At 40.2% G+C, this 17487-nt stretch overlaps 1 protein-coding gene across 4 annotated transcripts in view; it reads left to right on the plus strand.

Annotated features, from left to right (window-relative positions):
• The window catches only part of PNPLA6 (patatin like domain 6, lysophospholipase), a 119763-nt gene that overhangs the window by 34499 nt on the left and 67777 nt on the right, over positions 1-17487 (plus strand). For all 4 annotated transcript variants that reach the window (XM_081966134.1, XM_081966135.1, XM_081966137.1 and 1 more), the window contains exons 3-11: positions 7160-7247; positions 7352-7434; positions 7846-7940; positions 9178-9318; positions 10856-11015; positions 11415-11495; positions 12447-12575; positions 17051-17131; positions 17329-17476. In XM_081966134.1, the coding sequence (XP_081822260.1) occupies positions 7160-7247; positions 7352-7434; positions 7846-7940; positions 9178-9318; positions 10856-11015; positions 11415-11495; positions 12447-12575; positions 17051-17131; positions 17329-17476 (1006 nt within the window). The remainder of the gene's footprint in view (positions 1-7159; positions 7248-7351; positions 7435-7845; positions 7941-9177; positions 9319-10855; positions 11016-11414; positions 11496-12446; positions 12576-17050; positions 17132-17328; positions 17477-17487) is intronic.

Genomic DNA, 17487 nt, shown 5'->3' on the forward strand with positions numbered 1-17487 from the left:
ATTTCTAACCAGACAACAGAATGGCATGATAGTTCAAGGTGGGTGAGCTCCATTCTTTGCAATTAGTTGTGCACTGATTTTCAAACACAGATTCTGAGCTTATATTTGCTCCTGTGCAGGCATCAGATACAACTAAATTTGCTATCCTGGATTGGAACTTTTGTATCTTTGGGACCACTGTATATGTCAAACAATTGAATTCTTTTGGAATGCATCCTCCAAATTGTTCAATGACTAGAAGCAATTTGCCCCATGGCCCATTCTAATTAGTCTGCGTCAAAAATCCTCTTTGCAATCTTTTGGTCAGTAAAATATAAATTCAAATCCTGATGGCTTCAGAAAGTTGGAATCTGTTATGAGTAGGCCCAGAATAACAGTCTCTTCATCTTGTCTCCACAAAGAATTGTTAAGTAATTAAGCTCCCCGTTAGAAGAGCGAGTATGCAGAGAAGCGTAATGAGAGTGATATGGTAGAACACGCACAAACCAGCATACAGAGACACTGAATAGTATAAAAATATAATAGTTTACTATGTAGAAATATAGAAGTATTCAGAGTCCGGTTAACAGTCCAAGTCATACACGGTTCAGTAATTCAGTTATCAATATAGTCAGTCTAGTACACAAAATATAGCTAAACAGTAGCAAACCACAATACCTCAAAATACACCAACCAGCTTCTAACAAAACAGAGAGAAAACAGCCATTCTGGCTCCCTCTTATAGCTGCATGAGGTAACAAACCAATTACACCTCTTAAGCATTTAAAGCAACAGTAAAGTAATCATAGCTTATATACATTGCCAAACCAAGCCTAGGGTTACATCCCTAACACTCTCCCCTCTTGGGTTGTCAATGTATTTACACAACACTTCACATTCTCAATCCATAAACATCACAACATTGTTTATGTTTGACCGTACCTTGTGCTTTGGTAAAATGATCAGCAACATTCTCTTCAGATATACAATATTCTAGTTTAATCATTTTACAACTAACACTTTGCCGTACATTCATATATCTTAAGTCAGTATGCTTTGACTTTGTCTTTACAGCAATATTTGTTGCCGTCTGGATCGCTGCTTGGTTGTCCTCGTATGCAACAATAGGCTCATGAACAGTAATTCCCATATCTATCAGCAGTTCCTTATAACAAATTAAATCGGTACATAACAAAGATAAACATGAAAATTCAGCCTCCATTGTAGACAAACTTATATGCTTCTGACGGATAGACTGCCATCCAACCAATGCCTTTCCTAAGAATATCACGATACCTGATGTAGATGTACGCGTGGAAACTTCAATTGCAAACCTTGCATCAGCGTAAGCGGTTAATATCAGCTCATCCTTAGGCTCTAAGTATAATGTATAGTGTATTGTCTGTTTCAAATACCTTAATACACGTTTTGCTGCTTGCCAATGCCGTTCAGTGGGTTCGGCATTAAACCTTGCCAATTGATTAACGCTATATGAAATATCTGGTCTAGACCAATTGTTTAGATAAAATAAACTATCAATTTGGGATTGATAAATATTCTTATCAAACACTGGGCTTTTGTTATCATCATTGCTAAATTCCTGACTCATAGGAGTTTTAGCAGACTTACACAGTTCCATCTTGTAATTTCTAAGTAACTGATTGATCTTATCAGCCTGTGATATTTTATATCCTCCCCTAGTCTTATCTATCTTCAATCCAAGATATTTCTTTATTTCACCAAGATGTTTTGTTTTAAACCTCTTTTTTAACAGTGCAATAATTTCAATGGCTTTCTGCTCTGTTTTAGTAATCAATGCTATATCGTCTGTAAACAATAACAATAATGAAGTCATACCATCACTTTCTTGCTTAAATAAACAAGGATCAGCTAATCCAGCTTTAAACCCTATCCTTGCTAATTCCTTCACTATGCATTGATTCCACTCGTAGCCTGACTGTTTTAAACCATACAGGCTCTTTTTTTAATTTCCAACAATCAGTGTTGCAATCAGTGTTTAATCCTTCAGGTTTCTTTAAATAAATAGTGTGTTGCATCGATGCATGAAGATATGCTGTTTCAACATCTAAGTGATTTATTACATATCCATGCTTAGCTGCCCAAACTAATGATGCACGCAATGTTATGGCTTTTAAACTTGGTGCAAACACTTCATCATAATCAGTTGCTGACTGGTTGAAACCTTGTGCTACCAATCTAGCTTTATGGGTAACTGCCCCATCTACTCTTGATTTAATCTTATAAATCCATTTACACCCTATCACCTTTTCACCTGGTGGTAATCTCACATTTTCATATACCTCCAGATCGTGTAAAGATTTCAGTTCTCTATTCATTGCTGCTTTCCAAACTATTTGCTCCTCTCTAGGATACATTGATAGTTCATTGTTGTGGCCCAGCCGGTGCCGGTGCCGCTGCCACCAGACTCCGACAGCGAGGTGTCCTCTGAGTCGGCTCAAGAGGAGGTGGGGGACCCTGGACAGGGTTCCGACGCTGAGCAGGGCGCAGAGAGGCTGGTTGGCCACCAGGGGGCGCCTGAGGCATGGAGCAGTGGTGAAAGCCAAAGGAAGGGGGCTCCTGATGTCATGCCTTGGAGCAGTGGAGAGGAGTCACAGGACAGTGAGTCAGACAGCAGTGAGCTATTAGATGCTCGTTACCGACGTGCTACCCGGCGTAAGGAGCAATTGAGCAATTACCGGAGGTAATGGCTCTCAGCTGCTGATCATTAGACTCCTCTCCAGACTATAAAGGGACTGCTTGTGGACACACCCTTTGCAGGAATCAACTGATCATTGGAGTTGGAGAAGCTCAGATCTGTGTCGTACTTTGGCAGGCTGGATTGCTGCTAAAGGTTTTACCTGGATTACTGTCAATCTGTTCCCTGGACCTTGGCTGCTAAAGTGATTATCTGGAACTTGGTAGCTGGATTGCTGCCAAGGGGTGTCGCTGTAGCTGGATTGCTGCCCAGAGTGCTATCTTGACCTTGGCAGGCTGGATTGCTGCCAAGGTGGAACCTGTATGTCAATAAACATCTTTGAAGAGACTTTGTGTCGGAGTGTCTTGGTATACAAGAGGAGGGGGTCAGAACAGTTCATTATACGTTGCAGGAACTTTATCTACTTGGCATGCAACAGAGGCCTGATATCTATCAGATGGCCGTGTTACACGGGTTGATCTTCTGGGTAACTCAGGGCTTATAGGTGGACTATCCTGAATGTCCTCCTGCTTTATCACTTCCTCCTCCTGAGTAGACTCTTTCCCTACATCACACGTTTCTGGTATTCCTGATACATTATTTTGGTCTACTTGGGTTTCAATTACTACCTCATCATTATTTTCTAGTTTGTTCCAACCAATATGCTCTAAAAACTTCGCATTAGCACTGTGATAGATCTTAATTGTCCCACGTTCCCAGAACCTATAAGATCTATGATTTGAGTCATAACCTACAAATATTAACTGCCTTGCACGAGTTTGTCCCTTTAATCTAATATGTGCAGGAATATGCACGCATGCAGGAACTCCAAACGTGTGCAAGTAGGTCAAATCAGGTTTCCTACCATGCCAACGAGTAAATGGTACCTCTCCAGTAGAAGCATTTACAACGTTGTTCAGTAAATGATTAGCACACATCATGGTTTCACCCCATAATGTTTCAGGCAATCCTGAATCGGCTAACATGGTTCTAGTCATAGCGTGTAACGTTTGCCCTCTTTGTTCTACAAACGAATTATGTTGAGGTCTATAAGGAGCAGAACATTTATGCTCAATACCAGCTGTTTTTAACATGGTTTGGAACTTATAATTGGTAAACTCCGTCCCATTATCAATAACTACAGTAATAACCTTGGCTTTTATCTTTCTTTTCGCAAATCTCAGCCAATTAAAAAATTGTTGAAATGTTTCCATCTTATCTTTCATTAAGTAGCAGAAACCATATCTTGAATAATGATCCATGATATTCAAAACATAACAGGCACCTCCCAAACTGGGTTTTATAGGTCCAATTAGATCAGCAAAAACAACTTCTAAAAGTTCCTTCTTTTAAACCCATTATATCTGTTTGCTGGAGTAACCCTGCTCTTTTCCTTACTACATACATTACAATCCAAATACTTACTGCAAGGTTTTAATTTTATTCCCTCTGGCAACTTTACAGTTTGTTGCAGCGTTTTGAAATTAATGTGCCCCATACACCTATGTAGCAGATGTATGCATTCATCATGTTGTTTAGCATTTGTATACACAGAATTAACTACACTTTCATCAGACATTACATACAAACCATTCTTTAAATTAGCAGTAACCATTTTACCTGCTTTCTCTATGAGACATTTATCTCCCCTAAAGGTTACTACATAGCCAATCTTAACTAGAGCTCTTACTGATAATAAATTAAATTTCAGTTTAGGTATATACAACATGGATAAATGCTCATTTACAAATGAACACCTTGTCATACCTTCACCAGATGCTTTCACCCTCCATCCATTTGCCAAAGATACATGTTGCTTGCTGGCATACATTTTTATAAAACAATTCTTATTTCTAGTAATGCACTGTGATGCTCCACTATCAACAACCCATGAATCATGGCTTATTGATGCATTTCTAGAGATAGTTAAAGAAGACATACCGTATTTATCGGCGTATAACACGCACAGGCGTATAACACGCACCTTCATTTTAAGAGGGAAATTTCAGGAAAAAAATTTAAATTTCAAATAAAGAACTTTGAAGCAAAATAAGGGTAGCTCAGAACTTTTTTTTATTAACTTTTAGTCGGGAGTCCGGGGAGAGGAGAGATGGCTCATCCATTCTCTCCTCCTCTCACCCACACCCCGCTGTCTAAAGCGCTTCCTTTCGCCCACCCGAGCTCTTCCGCGGGCGAAAGAAAGCATTTTAGTCGGGTGTCGGGGAGAGGAGAGACGGCTCATCGATTCTCTCCTCCTCTCGCCCACACCCCGCTGAGTAGCGCTCCGTGATCCTTTTCTGTGCATCTGGCGTTTAGGACATCCGGCTATCTATCTAAACGCCAGGCACACAGAAAAGGATCACGGAGCGCTTCGCCCCAACAGCAGCTGCTTTTCTGTGTGCCTGGCGTTTAGATAGATAGCCAGATGTTTTAAACGCCAGGCACACAGAAAAGGATCGCGGAGCGCTTCGCCCCAAAAGCAGCTGCTTTTCTGTGTGCCTGGCATTTAGATAGATAGCCGGATGTTTTAAACGCCAGACACACAGAAAAGGATAGCGGAGCGCTTCGCCCCAAAAGCAGCTGCTTTTCTGTGCGCCTGGCGTTTAAAACATCCGGCTATCTATCTAAACGCCAGGCACACAGAAAAGCAGCTGCTTTTGGGGCGAAGCGCTCCGCGTTCCTTTTCTGTGTGCCTGGCGTTTAAAACATCCAGCTATCTATCTAAACGCGAGGCACACAGAAAAGGATCGCGGAGCGCTTCACCCCAACAGCAGCTGCTTTTCTGTGTGCCTGGCATTTAGATAGATAGCCGGATGTTTCAAACGCCAGGCACACAGAAAAGCTGCTGCTGTTGGGAATCGCAGAACGCGAACCGGCGAAGCGCGCTCAGGAAGGCGGGGTAATGGGGTCACGTGTGCTTGAGGCTGAGGCAGCCTCAGGCTACTGTAAAAACAGTATTGGCGTATAACACGCATACATCATTTGCCCCCTATTTTTTTGGGGGAAAAGTGCGTGTTATACGCCAATAAATACGGTACCTAAATTGACATTATCATTTTTCTTAGCTTTTCTAGTATTCCGTTGTTTAGCATTTTTACAGAATGCTACATTCTGTACAGCTACATGCCCCTTTGCCCCACAAGAAAAACATTTTCTAACAGTATAGGCAGTTGAATGTGACTCTTCATGTTGTGGTGGTTTCTCTCTCAGTTGCTCTATTTCCAACCTTCTTCTGGACTCTTCCAACAGGCATGCAGTTATGTCAGTCAATGTTAGTACATTTCGGGTTAGGACCTCGAGGGACGATACGAAATCATCATAACACTCATCCAGTGATGACAGAATGATGTAAATTTGATGTAACTCTGAGAAAATAAGTTCTTTTTCATGTAGCTCTTGGAAAACTCTTTTCATAAAGTTTAAATGAGCTAACATATCTTCACCCTTCAGAAGACGTGCCCTAAACAGTTTTCGGATAAGAAGTATATGTGCACCTACAGTGTCATGTACATATATCTTCTTCAAATTCTCCCAACATCTTGCTGCAGAATTCTCCTCACGAATATGAACTAACTGTTGGTCAGTCAACGTTAAACCAATTATACACAATGCTCGTTTGTTGCATCTTTGAAACTCTGCTATCTTCTTGGCATCATCCTCGTTATCTGGATCCCAAGAAGTCACATCCGGTGGATTCTGTACAGCATCCCACAATCCATCATTACGCAGAAGTAAGCTGCACTTCATCGACCAGGAAACATAGTTTGTTCCATCCAACCGGGTTATCAGTGATAAATTTGCTGATGGTGTGTGTGCCATCTTCTCCATATAGTAAACACTTATAAACTAAACAGCTATTTGTATACTGTATTACGTATCAACACCAACTCTCTTTTTAGTTATGTCTGGTACACTCTGGGCCCATAACCAGTGTTAAGTAATTAAGCTCCCCGTTAGAAGAGCGAGTATGCAGAGAAGCGTAATGAGAGTGATATGGTAGAACACGCACAAACCAGCTTACAGAGACACTGAATAGTATAAAAATATAGTAGTTTACTATGTAGAAATATAGAAGTATTCAGAGTCCGGTTAACAGTCCAAGTCATACACGGTTCAGTAATTCAGTTATCAATATAGTCAGTCTAGTACACAAAATATAACTAAACAGTAGCAAACCACAATATCTCAAAATACACCAACCAGCTTCTAACAAAACAGAGAGAAAACAGCCATTCTGGCTCCCTCTTATAGCTGCATGAGGTAACAAACCAATTACACCTCTTAAGCATTTAAAGCAACAGTAAAGTAATCATAGCTTATATACATTGCAAAACCAAGCCTAGGGTTACATCCCTAACAAGAATGATGGAAGCACCCTGAATGTCTCTCTAATAAAACTGTTGTCTGAAATGTTTTTGATAACCATATGCTTCCTATCAATTGGAAACCAATTTTTCTCCACAGGTGTTGGGAGTTGTGATAGGAGCTGGGCTTTCAGTACTGTTTGTTTCTGCTTTGGTACTGATATTGATCCATCGATTTCATCTTCAAAGTAAGTTCTCTTGATGGTGAAGAGAAGCCACACAATATTTTTTATTTGGTTTAATTTGGTCCTATCCTGCTGGATTCCTAGTCTCTTTTTTTGCTTCCCTACAGAGGTTCAGGCTCCAGAGCAACCAAAATATCGATTTCGCAAACGGGATAAAGTTTTGTTTTATGGAAGGAAGATTATGCGTAAGGTAATAAAAAATCAGGGCACCAAAAATGAGCATGTAAATGATATGCCCAACTACTTTGAAGGACACACTGCATGATGGGAGCTCTTTGCTCTTGGGAGCAAATTTTATATATCAGGCTCCTTGGAATTTGAAATTGGACATCATTGCATTATTCTTTTGATGGTTTAGAAAAAATATCCTTATTTAATCCTGGACAAGGACGATCTTTTCACCATTGATGCTTATCTTATAGCTGCTAAATTACCTTCAAAAAGGAAGAATAGTTCTGTATTTCTCAGGAAACTATTCTTGAAGATGAACCCATATTTGGACAGTTCTTGAAAGATGATCTTAGAATTTATTGACTAGTATCACTAGACATAACAAGATTTGCAGGAAAAATCATCTCTTTGTTATCAATTTTTTTGGCAGGTTTCTCAATCTACATCCTCCCTTGTAGACACTTCCATGTCTGCTTCACGGCCACGCATGAAAAAGAAGCTCAAGATGCTAAATATTGCCAAAAAGTGAGCAGACAAGCCAGAAAGAGGAGAGTGTTTGACTGAGTGAAGGGGTGTCTCCCAACAAGCTGATGGAATTTTGGAGATCTAGAACCATGATGTTCAGGTTTTGTCCAGAAGAAGAAACATTGGAATTGAGTCAATCTAGGACAGATGCAGGATGTAACATCCTTAAATCTTCTAAGAAATGCTGGAGCACTTCCAAGGGAACCAGCCTCCTGAAATAATATGTACAATAGGAAGATTTAATGATATTTATCAGGCTCCCAGTGTTTCAAAACTATGCCAGATTCCCAGTTAAGAAAATAAACAATTATTCCTGTGCCGCCTTATTAATATTTCAAAGGAAACTATTTTTCACTTCTCCAACCTAATACAAATAAATAAATGTATATGGTCAGGGTAGGCTGTTCCTGGATATTCCTCTGAATCACTTTTTGTTCTCCCAGTTAGGAAGAAATACAACATTGAGGGCCAAACATGAGTGTTGGGGAAAGAAAAAAGAGTGGTAGCTAAAGGAGACTAGGAATGTGGAAGTGCAGTAGGTAAATTACTCAAGTTCTTTGTGGTAGCTGGATGCCACCTTCATACTAGTAATATAAGATATGCTATTTGTAAACTTAGGCGTCCTGCTGAAAACCTGGTACAGTGTCATAGAGCTCGGGCCAACATGGAAAGAAGATCCTTGTATCATTTTTTTGGTTGCTTGGGAGAGGGATGGAGGGAGTAGTGGCTTGTGAGCGATAGTGGCACAGTGGTTAGAGTGCAGAACAATTTGGCAATTTGAATCCCATCAGGCTCAAGGTTGACTCAGCCTTCTATCCTTCTGAGGTCGATAAAATGAGAACCCAAATTGTTGGGAGCAATATGTTGACTCTGTAAACCACTTAGAGAGGGCTGTAAAGCACTGTGAAACAGTATATAAGTCTAAGTGCAGAAGTAAGTTCCTGGTTGGGCTGCGTAGGTAGTAACTCGTCCTGCCACGCCCCTGAACCAATTCTCTCGGCAGTGCCATGGGCAGCATCACCTTGTTTTTTGCTTTTGCGTATGCGTAGAACATTTTTTTAGTACTGCGTGTGTGTGTGTAGCACGCACAGCGCTTCCCAGAGCAAACCAGCAGTAGCAGCAGCCAGAATCCACCCCTGTCAAAGTGCTATTGCTATTGTGGTCTCTCTTCTCTTGCAAGAGGGAACTGGCTAATTGACTGTCTGAAGAAATCTCAGGTTTTTCTTCTTGTGCTCAGAATCCTGCGTATCAAGAAGGAGCTGCCAACCCTTCAGCTGAAGGAACCACCGCCATCTGTTCTGGAGGCTGATCTTACAGAGTTTGATGTGGCCAACTCTCATCTCCCCTCTGAAGTGCTCTACATGTTAAAGAATGTGCGGTATGTATATGCTAGTCTCATACTAGCTGAGGTTGAGGCTTGCATGGAAGTTATTGGAAACTGAAGTGCCTTGGCAGTAGCTGGCACTGTGCAAAGCAATCTGGTTTGATGTCTTCCAGATGTGTTATAACACTATTCTTTGTAATCTTAACATTTCTTTAGAGTATCTTGAGAAAGGGTCAATTAGAAAAACACAATTTCCCATGTTGGCCAAATTGGTATTGCTAAATTAGCCCTTTCCATAAAGTAACTGTAGTATTTCAAAGCATGTAGTGAGGTTGCTGTTATTTACTCATCATTTTTGTGTTATTTCTCCTATTGCCTGGAGATCCCAAGGACAGAGTGGGGTTTTTTAAAGTTAATATTTTGTAGTTCTAAAAAATGCATGGCCGAAAAATGCATGGATGGGGAGCACTGAGTGAAGAACTCTTGACATATTAAAAGAATTGTAGGTATCTTCTGACTCCTTGCTTGGAGAATAATTGATTCTTGATAATTGATTGATTAATCAGTTGTCATGGCTGCATCTCTCCTATCCAAGCTTCTTGAGCTGACAGCCGGACATTAGCAATGAGTGGGGAAGGAGAGGGAAAGAAGAAGTGAGAGATGGAAGCCCAGCTAAGCTTTGTCAGAAGCTTCAGCCAACCAAGGTCAACTATTGATATGCAGAGCTGGGAACCAAGTACCTATTTCCTAAGCAATGTACAAGCACCTGATTGGACATTTACGGGGGTGGTGGTGATGGTGGAGCTTCAGTAAAGTGTACTCTTGGCAAAAACAAATGGCCAGAAGTTTTTCTTTCTAGATGAAAGTTGCAATTAGGTTTGCTGATGAACAGAACCTTCATGAGGCACCCATTTCATCCTTAAAACTTCCACTCCCTTTCCCAAAGAGTTCCAGTGCCACCTACTTTTAGAAGGTGGCCCTCAATAAGTCAGATAAAATGTGCAGCTCTTAAGGCCATGTGGCTTTTGAGCTTTCACTGGCAGATTTTCAAGATTAGGTTTGAAGCTAAGTTTCATTAATATTTAATTCCAAAGTAAATTAACCATATTTTCTAGAATTAGTTTTCTTGGCATAAGGAAAAGAAGAAGAAAATGAAAGAAAAAGGAGGAATATAAATGTGCCATCACTATGAATCTCAAATACATCTTAAACTTGAAAAGGATTGCTTTGGGAATTAGTTCCACGATTGAGTTTGCCCAGTTTTATGGACAAGACTGAAACAATTTGTAATACTTTTATTTGGCCTTTTATCAGTTATGTTTCCTTCAAAGCTTTATGTACTACCTTTCTATCAAATGGTCTCCAACACTGCTTCCAGTAAAATACAACATTTAAAAAGACTACCCCTGTTTTAATGGTGCATGATTACATGCACCTCCCTTATTGTGGTTAGTCTTCTGGGTTTTGTGCCCAGTCTAGAGAGCCTAGTCCACTGTCCCCAAGAAGCAAATTGGGTTTGTGTGGTTGATAGAGTTTAGTGTTTACTATGGTGGGATTATTGTTGTAATTGTGCCCTGATATTTCCCTATAGGGTGCTAGGCCACTTTGAGAAACCCTTATTCCTGGAATTGTGTAAACATATGACCTTTCAACAATGCCAGCAAGGTGAATATGTCTTTCGCCCAGGTCAGCCTGATACCAGCATTTATGTGGTCCAGGATGGAAAATTGGAGCTGTTTCTATCTGAACAGGTAGGAGGAAGAGAGGCGCAAATCTTGAAAGGGTTGCAGTATGTAGTGATCTGCTATGCCAGCCACAAGGCTGATCTGGCCTAGTGTTTCTTCCAGTGAGAGCTGCTGAAATGAATATTGCTTACAAGATGACTTCTCGCATTCATTTCCATTTATTTGTCTGTATTTATGTCAGAATCATCTATATAAAACTAACCAAAATTAACCAAAGGGTGCTTCTGGAGTGAAAGGATTTGCTGATTTGTCCAGGGACATCCCGCTTGTCAAAAGCAATGCAGTCATTGGAGAGGCTCCTTTCATGTCTCCCTGAATTTACTCAGAAACCTTTATTTAAACGCCAGATAAGGGAAAGAACCATGGCTAGCTTCTCACAGCTATTTGTGTGTCTATGTAATTCAGGATGGGAAAGAGACTCTTGTGAAGGAGGTGTTCCCAGGGGACAGTGTGCACAGTCTTCTCAGCATCCTGGATGTCATCACGGTAAGTACTGTCTATTTAGAACCACCATTCTCATAATTGCTTAAGCTGTTGATCTCATTTTCTTTTTCATTTTAATTTGTTCTACTTCTGCCTTTTTAATGTTGTTTTAAAGTTCATACAAAAAAGTGTGTTTTCCTATATAAATATAGGAAAATATTTTTCTACTGCATAACGTGTTTTGTGTATGGGTACTTTCCCCTAATACACACATACTTAATTTGTCAACTGCTTCACAAATTTTCAGAGAGCTTTAATTCATGTGCACATTCTTTTGCAATGTGAAAAACAGACTTTAAAATGTGAACCTGATGAATGTTTTTCCTTCTATAACTACAACACCTATTCCCTCTGATCATATACACTTAGCCTCTCCTACTAATAGTAGGATACCTCTTGACCCAATCCTCTGCTTCTACCTTCTCAGACACACAAGATAAAGCTTGATTTACTGCTGAATCCTCCAAGTATTGGTCAAATCACTCCATAAAACTAATGAAAAGTAAATAATCAGAGAACCCTAGTAGTCCCTCTTCTGACTAACAAATGTTATTTAAAGGGATAAGCTTTTGTGAGCTGCATCTTATATTCTAATAGAGTACATTTTAAATCAGATTTAAATTGGGATGATGTAAGGGGAAAGAGGAAAATAGGTTGGTTATAGGGACGTGGGTTACATGTGAAATAGCTATAACTACTTTATCAATCTGGGTTTTAAAAAAATTCTATCAAGTCACTATATGGATTTAATGAAGTGAGCCAAACCTCATGAATATAAAATATAACTCATTTAATAAGATTTATTAGTTGGAAAAGGGGCTTCTGGATTCCTTGTGAATTTTTGCTACCATACACTAACACAGCTCTCTTTTTACATGCTGTACATGTAACTAGTGGATCAGAAAAAACTAGTTATAGCACTTAAATCTCTCTGGGGGCGGGGGTGTCCAACAGGGTCATCAACGGCCATATCGGACAGTGTCTGCACGGGTAGCTGAAGACTCCACAGTGCTGCGGTTGCCGGTGGAAGCCTTCTCAGCAGTCTTTGAGAAGTATCCTGAGAGCTTGGTTCGGGTAGTTCAGGTGAATTTCCAGCATGTTCTGCCACTGTTCTTTCTCCTTTTAGGCATCTCCTTTCTGTGTTTTTCTGCTGTGTTTGGTCTATGTAAGCTTTTGGATGTCAGCAGAAGCAGGAAATAATTAAGCATACAATCAAGCAAATTTGCATCATTGCAAACATAATCTTTCATATCTTCTCTACAATATTTTTACTTGATTTGCACTTCTGAAACAAACACCTAGGAATTACATATGTTACCATACATATCCCTAAATACAGCTTTGTGGCGCCATTAAATTTAGAATACTGCATTAAAAGATGACTGTTGCATCTCCAACAGAATATTGTAGAGCTGGACAAGTTGCAATGAAGAACAGCTGGTGGGATGGACTAAGAATCCTGTTTTTTTATAAATTAAAGTTTTTATTTTTTAAACAAATATAAACAAACACAACACATAACATAAAAACATCTTCCATTCCATACAGTGTGTCGATTGGTTACAAGGTTTTTGTGCATCCTTTCCATAGTCATCCCTTAAATTTTATATAAAGTCACATATTGTCAATCAAGTATATTTATATACATTATTATTATATTATAATAATTTCTCTAATATATGTCAGCTTACGCATTTCAGCACATTCCATTGCTCATATCATCAATCTAATATATATGTATACAATTATTATGATTATTAAACATTCATTGAATATAGCTATTATTGCATACTAAATTTAAAGTAAATTTATATTATGGCATTTCATTACATCATCCTGGACTCATCCAATGATATTACATCTTTATATTCTATTCTATATAGAATTGTTTATCTTTTATTTTAAAAAAAGCTTTTCCACATCATCTCCATGGTCTTCACTTACAGTTTATATAAAATTCCATATTGTCAAGCTAGTATATATAAATGCATTATCATTGTTAATAATTTGTTTAACTATAACTATTATTACTTTGTCTTAGACATAATACTCAAAATTTAACTACATTTAGCTTAATTTTATTGTGACATTTCATTTCATCATCCTGTATCCTTCCAGTTAATAGTGCAGTCCAATATCTCTTGCCATTTGTAGAATCTGTATTCTAAATGTTTTCTTGATAAGTTTTATGTGAATTTCTCTTGGCAACTTGTTGTTCATTGTATATTTTGTAAAGACTCAAGACCCTCCATCTGAACCTTTCATCAGCTGGGCTTTGGTTATCACTGGTGCTTCTGCCAAAAATACTCTAATTGTTTCTGCCAAATTTTCTCCCCTTTCTTCATCTATGTTTTGAGACATGAGATAGAGTTCCAGTTCGTCTACCTTTCCTTTTAGTGTTCCACACGTATCATTTCCCTCCTCTCTTGGTTTACTGTCAACATCAACAATTTTCTCGTCACTTTGTTCTTGTTTTACTGCAATTTTTTGAACTCTATCTTCAAGTTTCATCATTGTTTCATCAATATTCTCAGCTCTTCCCTCCATTCCTTCTGTTCTTTGTTCTATAAACTCCAGATTCTTTTCTATTCTTTCTGTGCTTATTAAGATTTTTAAATTTCTAACATAATTCTTTGCAATGTTAATTGCTCTTCTTCTTCATGCTGCACTATCTTCCCAAGTTGTAAACACTGCCACTAGGACATCCAAGACTTTTTGCTAGGTTTCAAATAGATTTAGTGTAATCTTTCAAGTCAGGACTTTCTCTTTACTCCAAAAGAACACCTGTATAAACAAGATGTATTTTCTCTCTACCCCTTTCGGTAATCAAAGCCTCTAGATGGCAGTGTTACTTCTTTTTTCTCTACTTTTAGCTCCCTCTTTAAGCTCCAAGTTTCAGAATAGAAAAAAAAGTGTTTAAAAGTTCCGATCCAGCCAAGCATTTAGAGCAGTGGTTCTCAACCTGTGGGTCACGACCCCTTTGGGGGGTCGAACGACTCTTTCACAGGGGTCGCCTAAGACCATCCACCTCCACTGGCGTTGCCCATGCTCAGGAGCGCGTCCTGAAGCGGCAGGTGCATGAAGAGTGCAGGGTGGCGAAGCAGCTTCCTCCCAGCTCCGGTCGCAACCCAGACGCCGCCCCACCCGGTCTCCATGCCAGGGAAAGGTCGAGGCGCTGAAGGGGGAGAGAGATGGCTTCTTCTGGGTGGCGGATCAGCCTCGGCTCCAACAGACGTCCGAAGAGAGCGTGGTCGGCCGTGCCTGCACAGGGGCTTGAAGGCGCCCTGAGAGCAGGAAACTAGCGGGGCACCTTCTTCAGCCAGCGGGGCGGGCTCTCGCCCAGGCAGGCGCATGTCGGGATTCAAATCGCCTTGGGCCTGGATGCTGCCTTTGCCGCCCTTGCTGCCGGTCCTGTCCTGCTTCAGCCAGCAGGGCGGGCTCTCGCCCAGGCAGGCACATGCCGGGATTCAAACTGCCTTGGGCCTGGATGCTGCCTTTGCCGCCCCTGCTGCCGGTCCTGTCCTGTGGGCTAAAATTAGCTCGGAGGCTTTTGGGGCCCCGGGAAGGGCTGGCAGGAGAGGCCGGAGGGGAGGACAGGCCCCGCCCACCCATTCCTTCCATCCAAGGAATTCCACTCTGGACGGAAGCACAGTTCGATGTAGCGTAAGCCTCTGTTTAAAATCCCATTTAAAGGGCAACTTCTTAATCTGTGTTAAAGAAAGAGAGAGAGAGAGAGAAAGAAAGAAAGAAGAAGAAAGAAAGAAAGAAAGAAAGAAAGAAAGAAAGAAAGAAAGAAAGAAAGAAGAAAAGGCAGGGGGAAATGGAAAGAAAGAAAGAAGAAAAGGGAGGGAGGAATGGAAAGAAAAAGAAAAAGGAGGGAGGATTGAAAAGAAAGAAAGAAAGAAAGAAAGAAAGAAAGAAAGAAAGAAAGAAAGAAAGAAAAGAAAAGGAGGTGGGAATGGAAAGAAAGAAAGAGAAAGAAAGAAAGAAAAGAAAAGGGAGAGGGGAATGGCAAGAAAGAAAAGAAAGAAAGAAAGAAAGAAAGAAAGAAAGAGAAAGAAAAGGGAGGGGGGAATGGCAAGAAAGAAAGAAAAGAAAGAAAGAAAGAAAGAAAGAAAGAAAGAAAGAAAGAAAGAAAAGAAGAAAAGGGAGGGGGGAATGGAAAGAAAGAAAGAAGTAAAGGGAGGGAGGAATAGAAAGAAAGAAAGAAAACTGTGTGGGTGGGTGGGGGGAATGGAATGTAAAAAAAGTAAAATTAATTAAGTGAAACTCATGTAAATCACGAACTGCTGCTAGAGGCAGGCAGGGAGGTCGTTTTATGCTGGAAAATCCCAGCCTGGCTGATCTTCTTCCAAGCTAAGATTGGCAGATTAATCACTATGCTTTAATTATGTTCAATTTGTAATAATGAAAATACATCCTGCATCTCAGATATTTATCATACGATTCATAACAGTAGCAAAATTACAGTTATGAAGTAGCAACAAAAATAATTTTATGGTTGAGGGTTACCACAACATAAGGAACTGTATTAAAGGGTCGGGGCATTGGGAAGGTTGAGAACCACTGATTTAGAGGAAAGAGATTCTTAGTCCACAAATACAAACAATGAAGAAAAATAGAAGGAGAAAAAGGACCAGTCCAATTTAAAAGTAAGAGGCATTTGTAAAAATTCCATCCATAGAAGAGAAACGAAATTAAAGAAAAAAAAAGATAACACAATAGTTTTAATTCAAGCTAATCCACTGCTTGCTCTCTCCTATCTTCAATTTTAGTTTTACTCTTAATTCTTTTTGAGTGTTCTCTAATTATAAAATTTATCTCACCAATTTCGACACATTCTCCTGCTCTGCTTCTGTTACAGGGGGGCTGTCCCAACCTTATGTAGCTTCGGCTGCTTCTCTTGTAGCTGAAAAAAAAGCTTCTCCTGGATCAATCAGGGGCTTTGCGATGCCCCTGAGATCAGCAGGACATACTCTTCTCTATCACCATCTCTACAGGACTGTTTAGGTCCAAAAAAGACCATCCAGCAACAGAGATTTCAACAGCAATCCTGGAGCTCCAAGATTGCATGTTGTGTTGTAGCGACATCAGCCCCGGAAGTCCCCAAGAATCCTGTTTTTGAGGGTGGTGGAAAGGGTCACTCACATGGAGAGTTAAGTCGGCTACTTTTTGGTAGTTATGGAAATTGCCACAGTGAACCCATGGCTGATCAGGAGGCAATTCTGTGGAAATCAAAAGACAAACAAGAGCCTTTCTTTTACCCTACCCTACATATCGCAGTGAACTTTTATACTAACTGCCACAATGTTTGCAGAGTTAAAAGAGCCTAGAATCCCTATATAGCCACCAACAAGCTATGTCCAACCTCTCTTGAATGTTGTTGATCCTTATCTAACTTCAAGCATGTGCTAACTGTTAGTTGAAAAGATTCCTGTGCATAGGCATGAGTAGCAATAAATCAGTTTAATTGGACCTTCAGGTTTTGCACCTGACGTACGCAGACACGTGTTGGGTAACTGTCTGTTAACCTGCCACTTTGCTGTTTCCAATTACAGATCATAATGGTTCGTCTTCAAAGAGTCACCTTCTTGGCCTTGCACAACTATCTGGGCCTGACAAATGAGCTTTTCAGTCATGTAAGTCATGACCTCTGACTAAATTAAACCTCACCCTCTTCACATGGGAATTGCCTTTGAGCATGTGAAGAATTCACTTCCCTCACTGCTTATTAATCATAGAGGGTGGGTTTCCCAGCACAAGTTATTTGGGCAAGAGAACTGCTCTGTGCTTCCCACCTTCTTGTGTAATAGATGTGGCTGTTTCCCATCCCCAGGAAATGCAGCCATTGCGGCTTTTCCCCCAGTCGAGTCACCCCTCACGCACAAGTCCTGTTTGGCATAGCAAACGCATAATTAGTGCTTCCTCTATTGAGGACACAAAGGATAGTACTGGAAGACAACCAGATGCCTCTAAAGATCAAGGTAAGTTGCCT

Source organism: Natrix helvetica, assembly GCF_964273705.1.
Source record: "Natrix helvetica genome assembly, chromosome: 1".
Classification (NCBI taxonomy): domain Eukaryota; kingdom Metazoa; phylum Chordata; class Lepidosauria; order Squamata; family Natricidae; genus Natrix; species Natrix helvetica.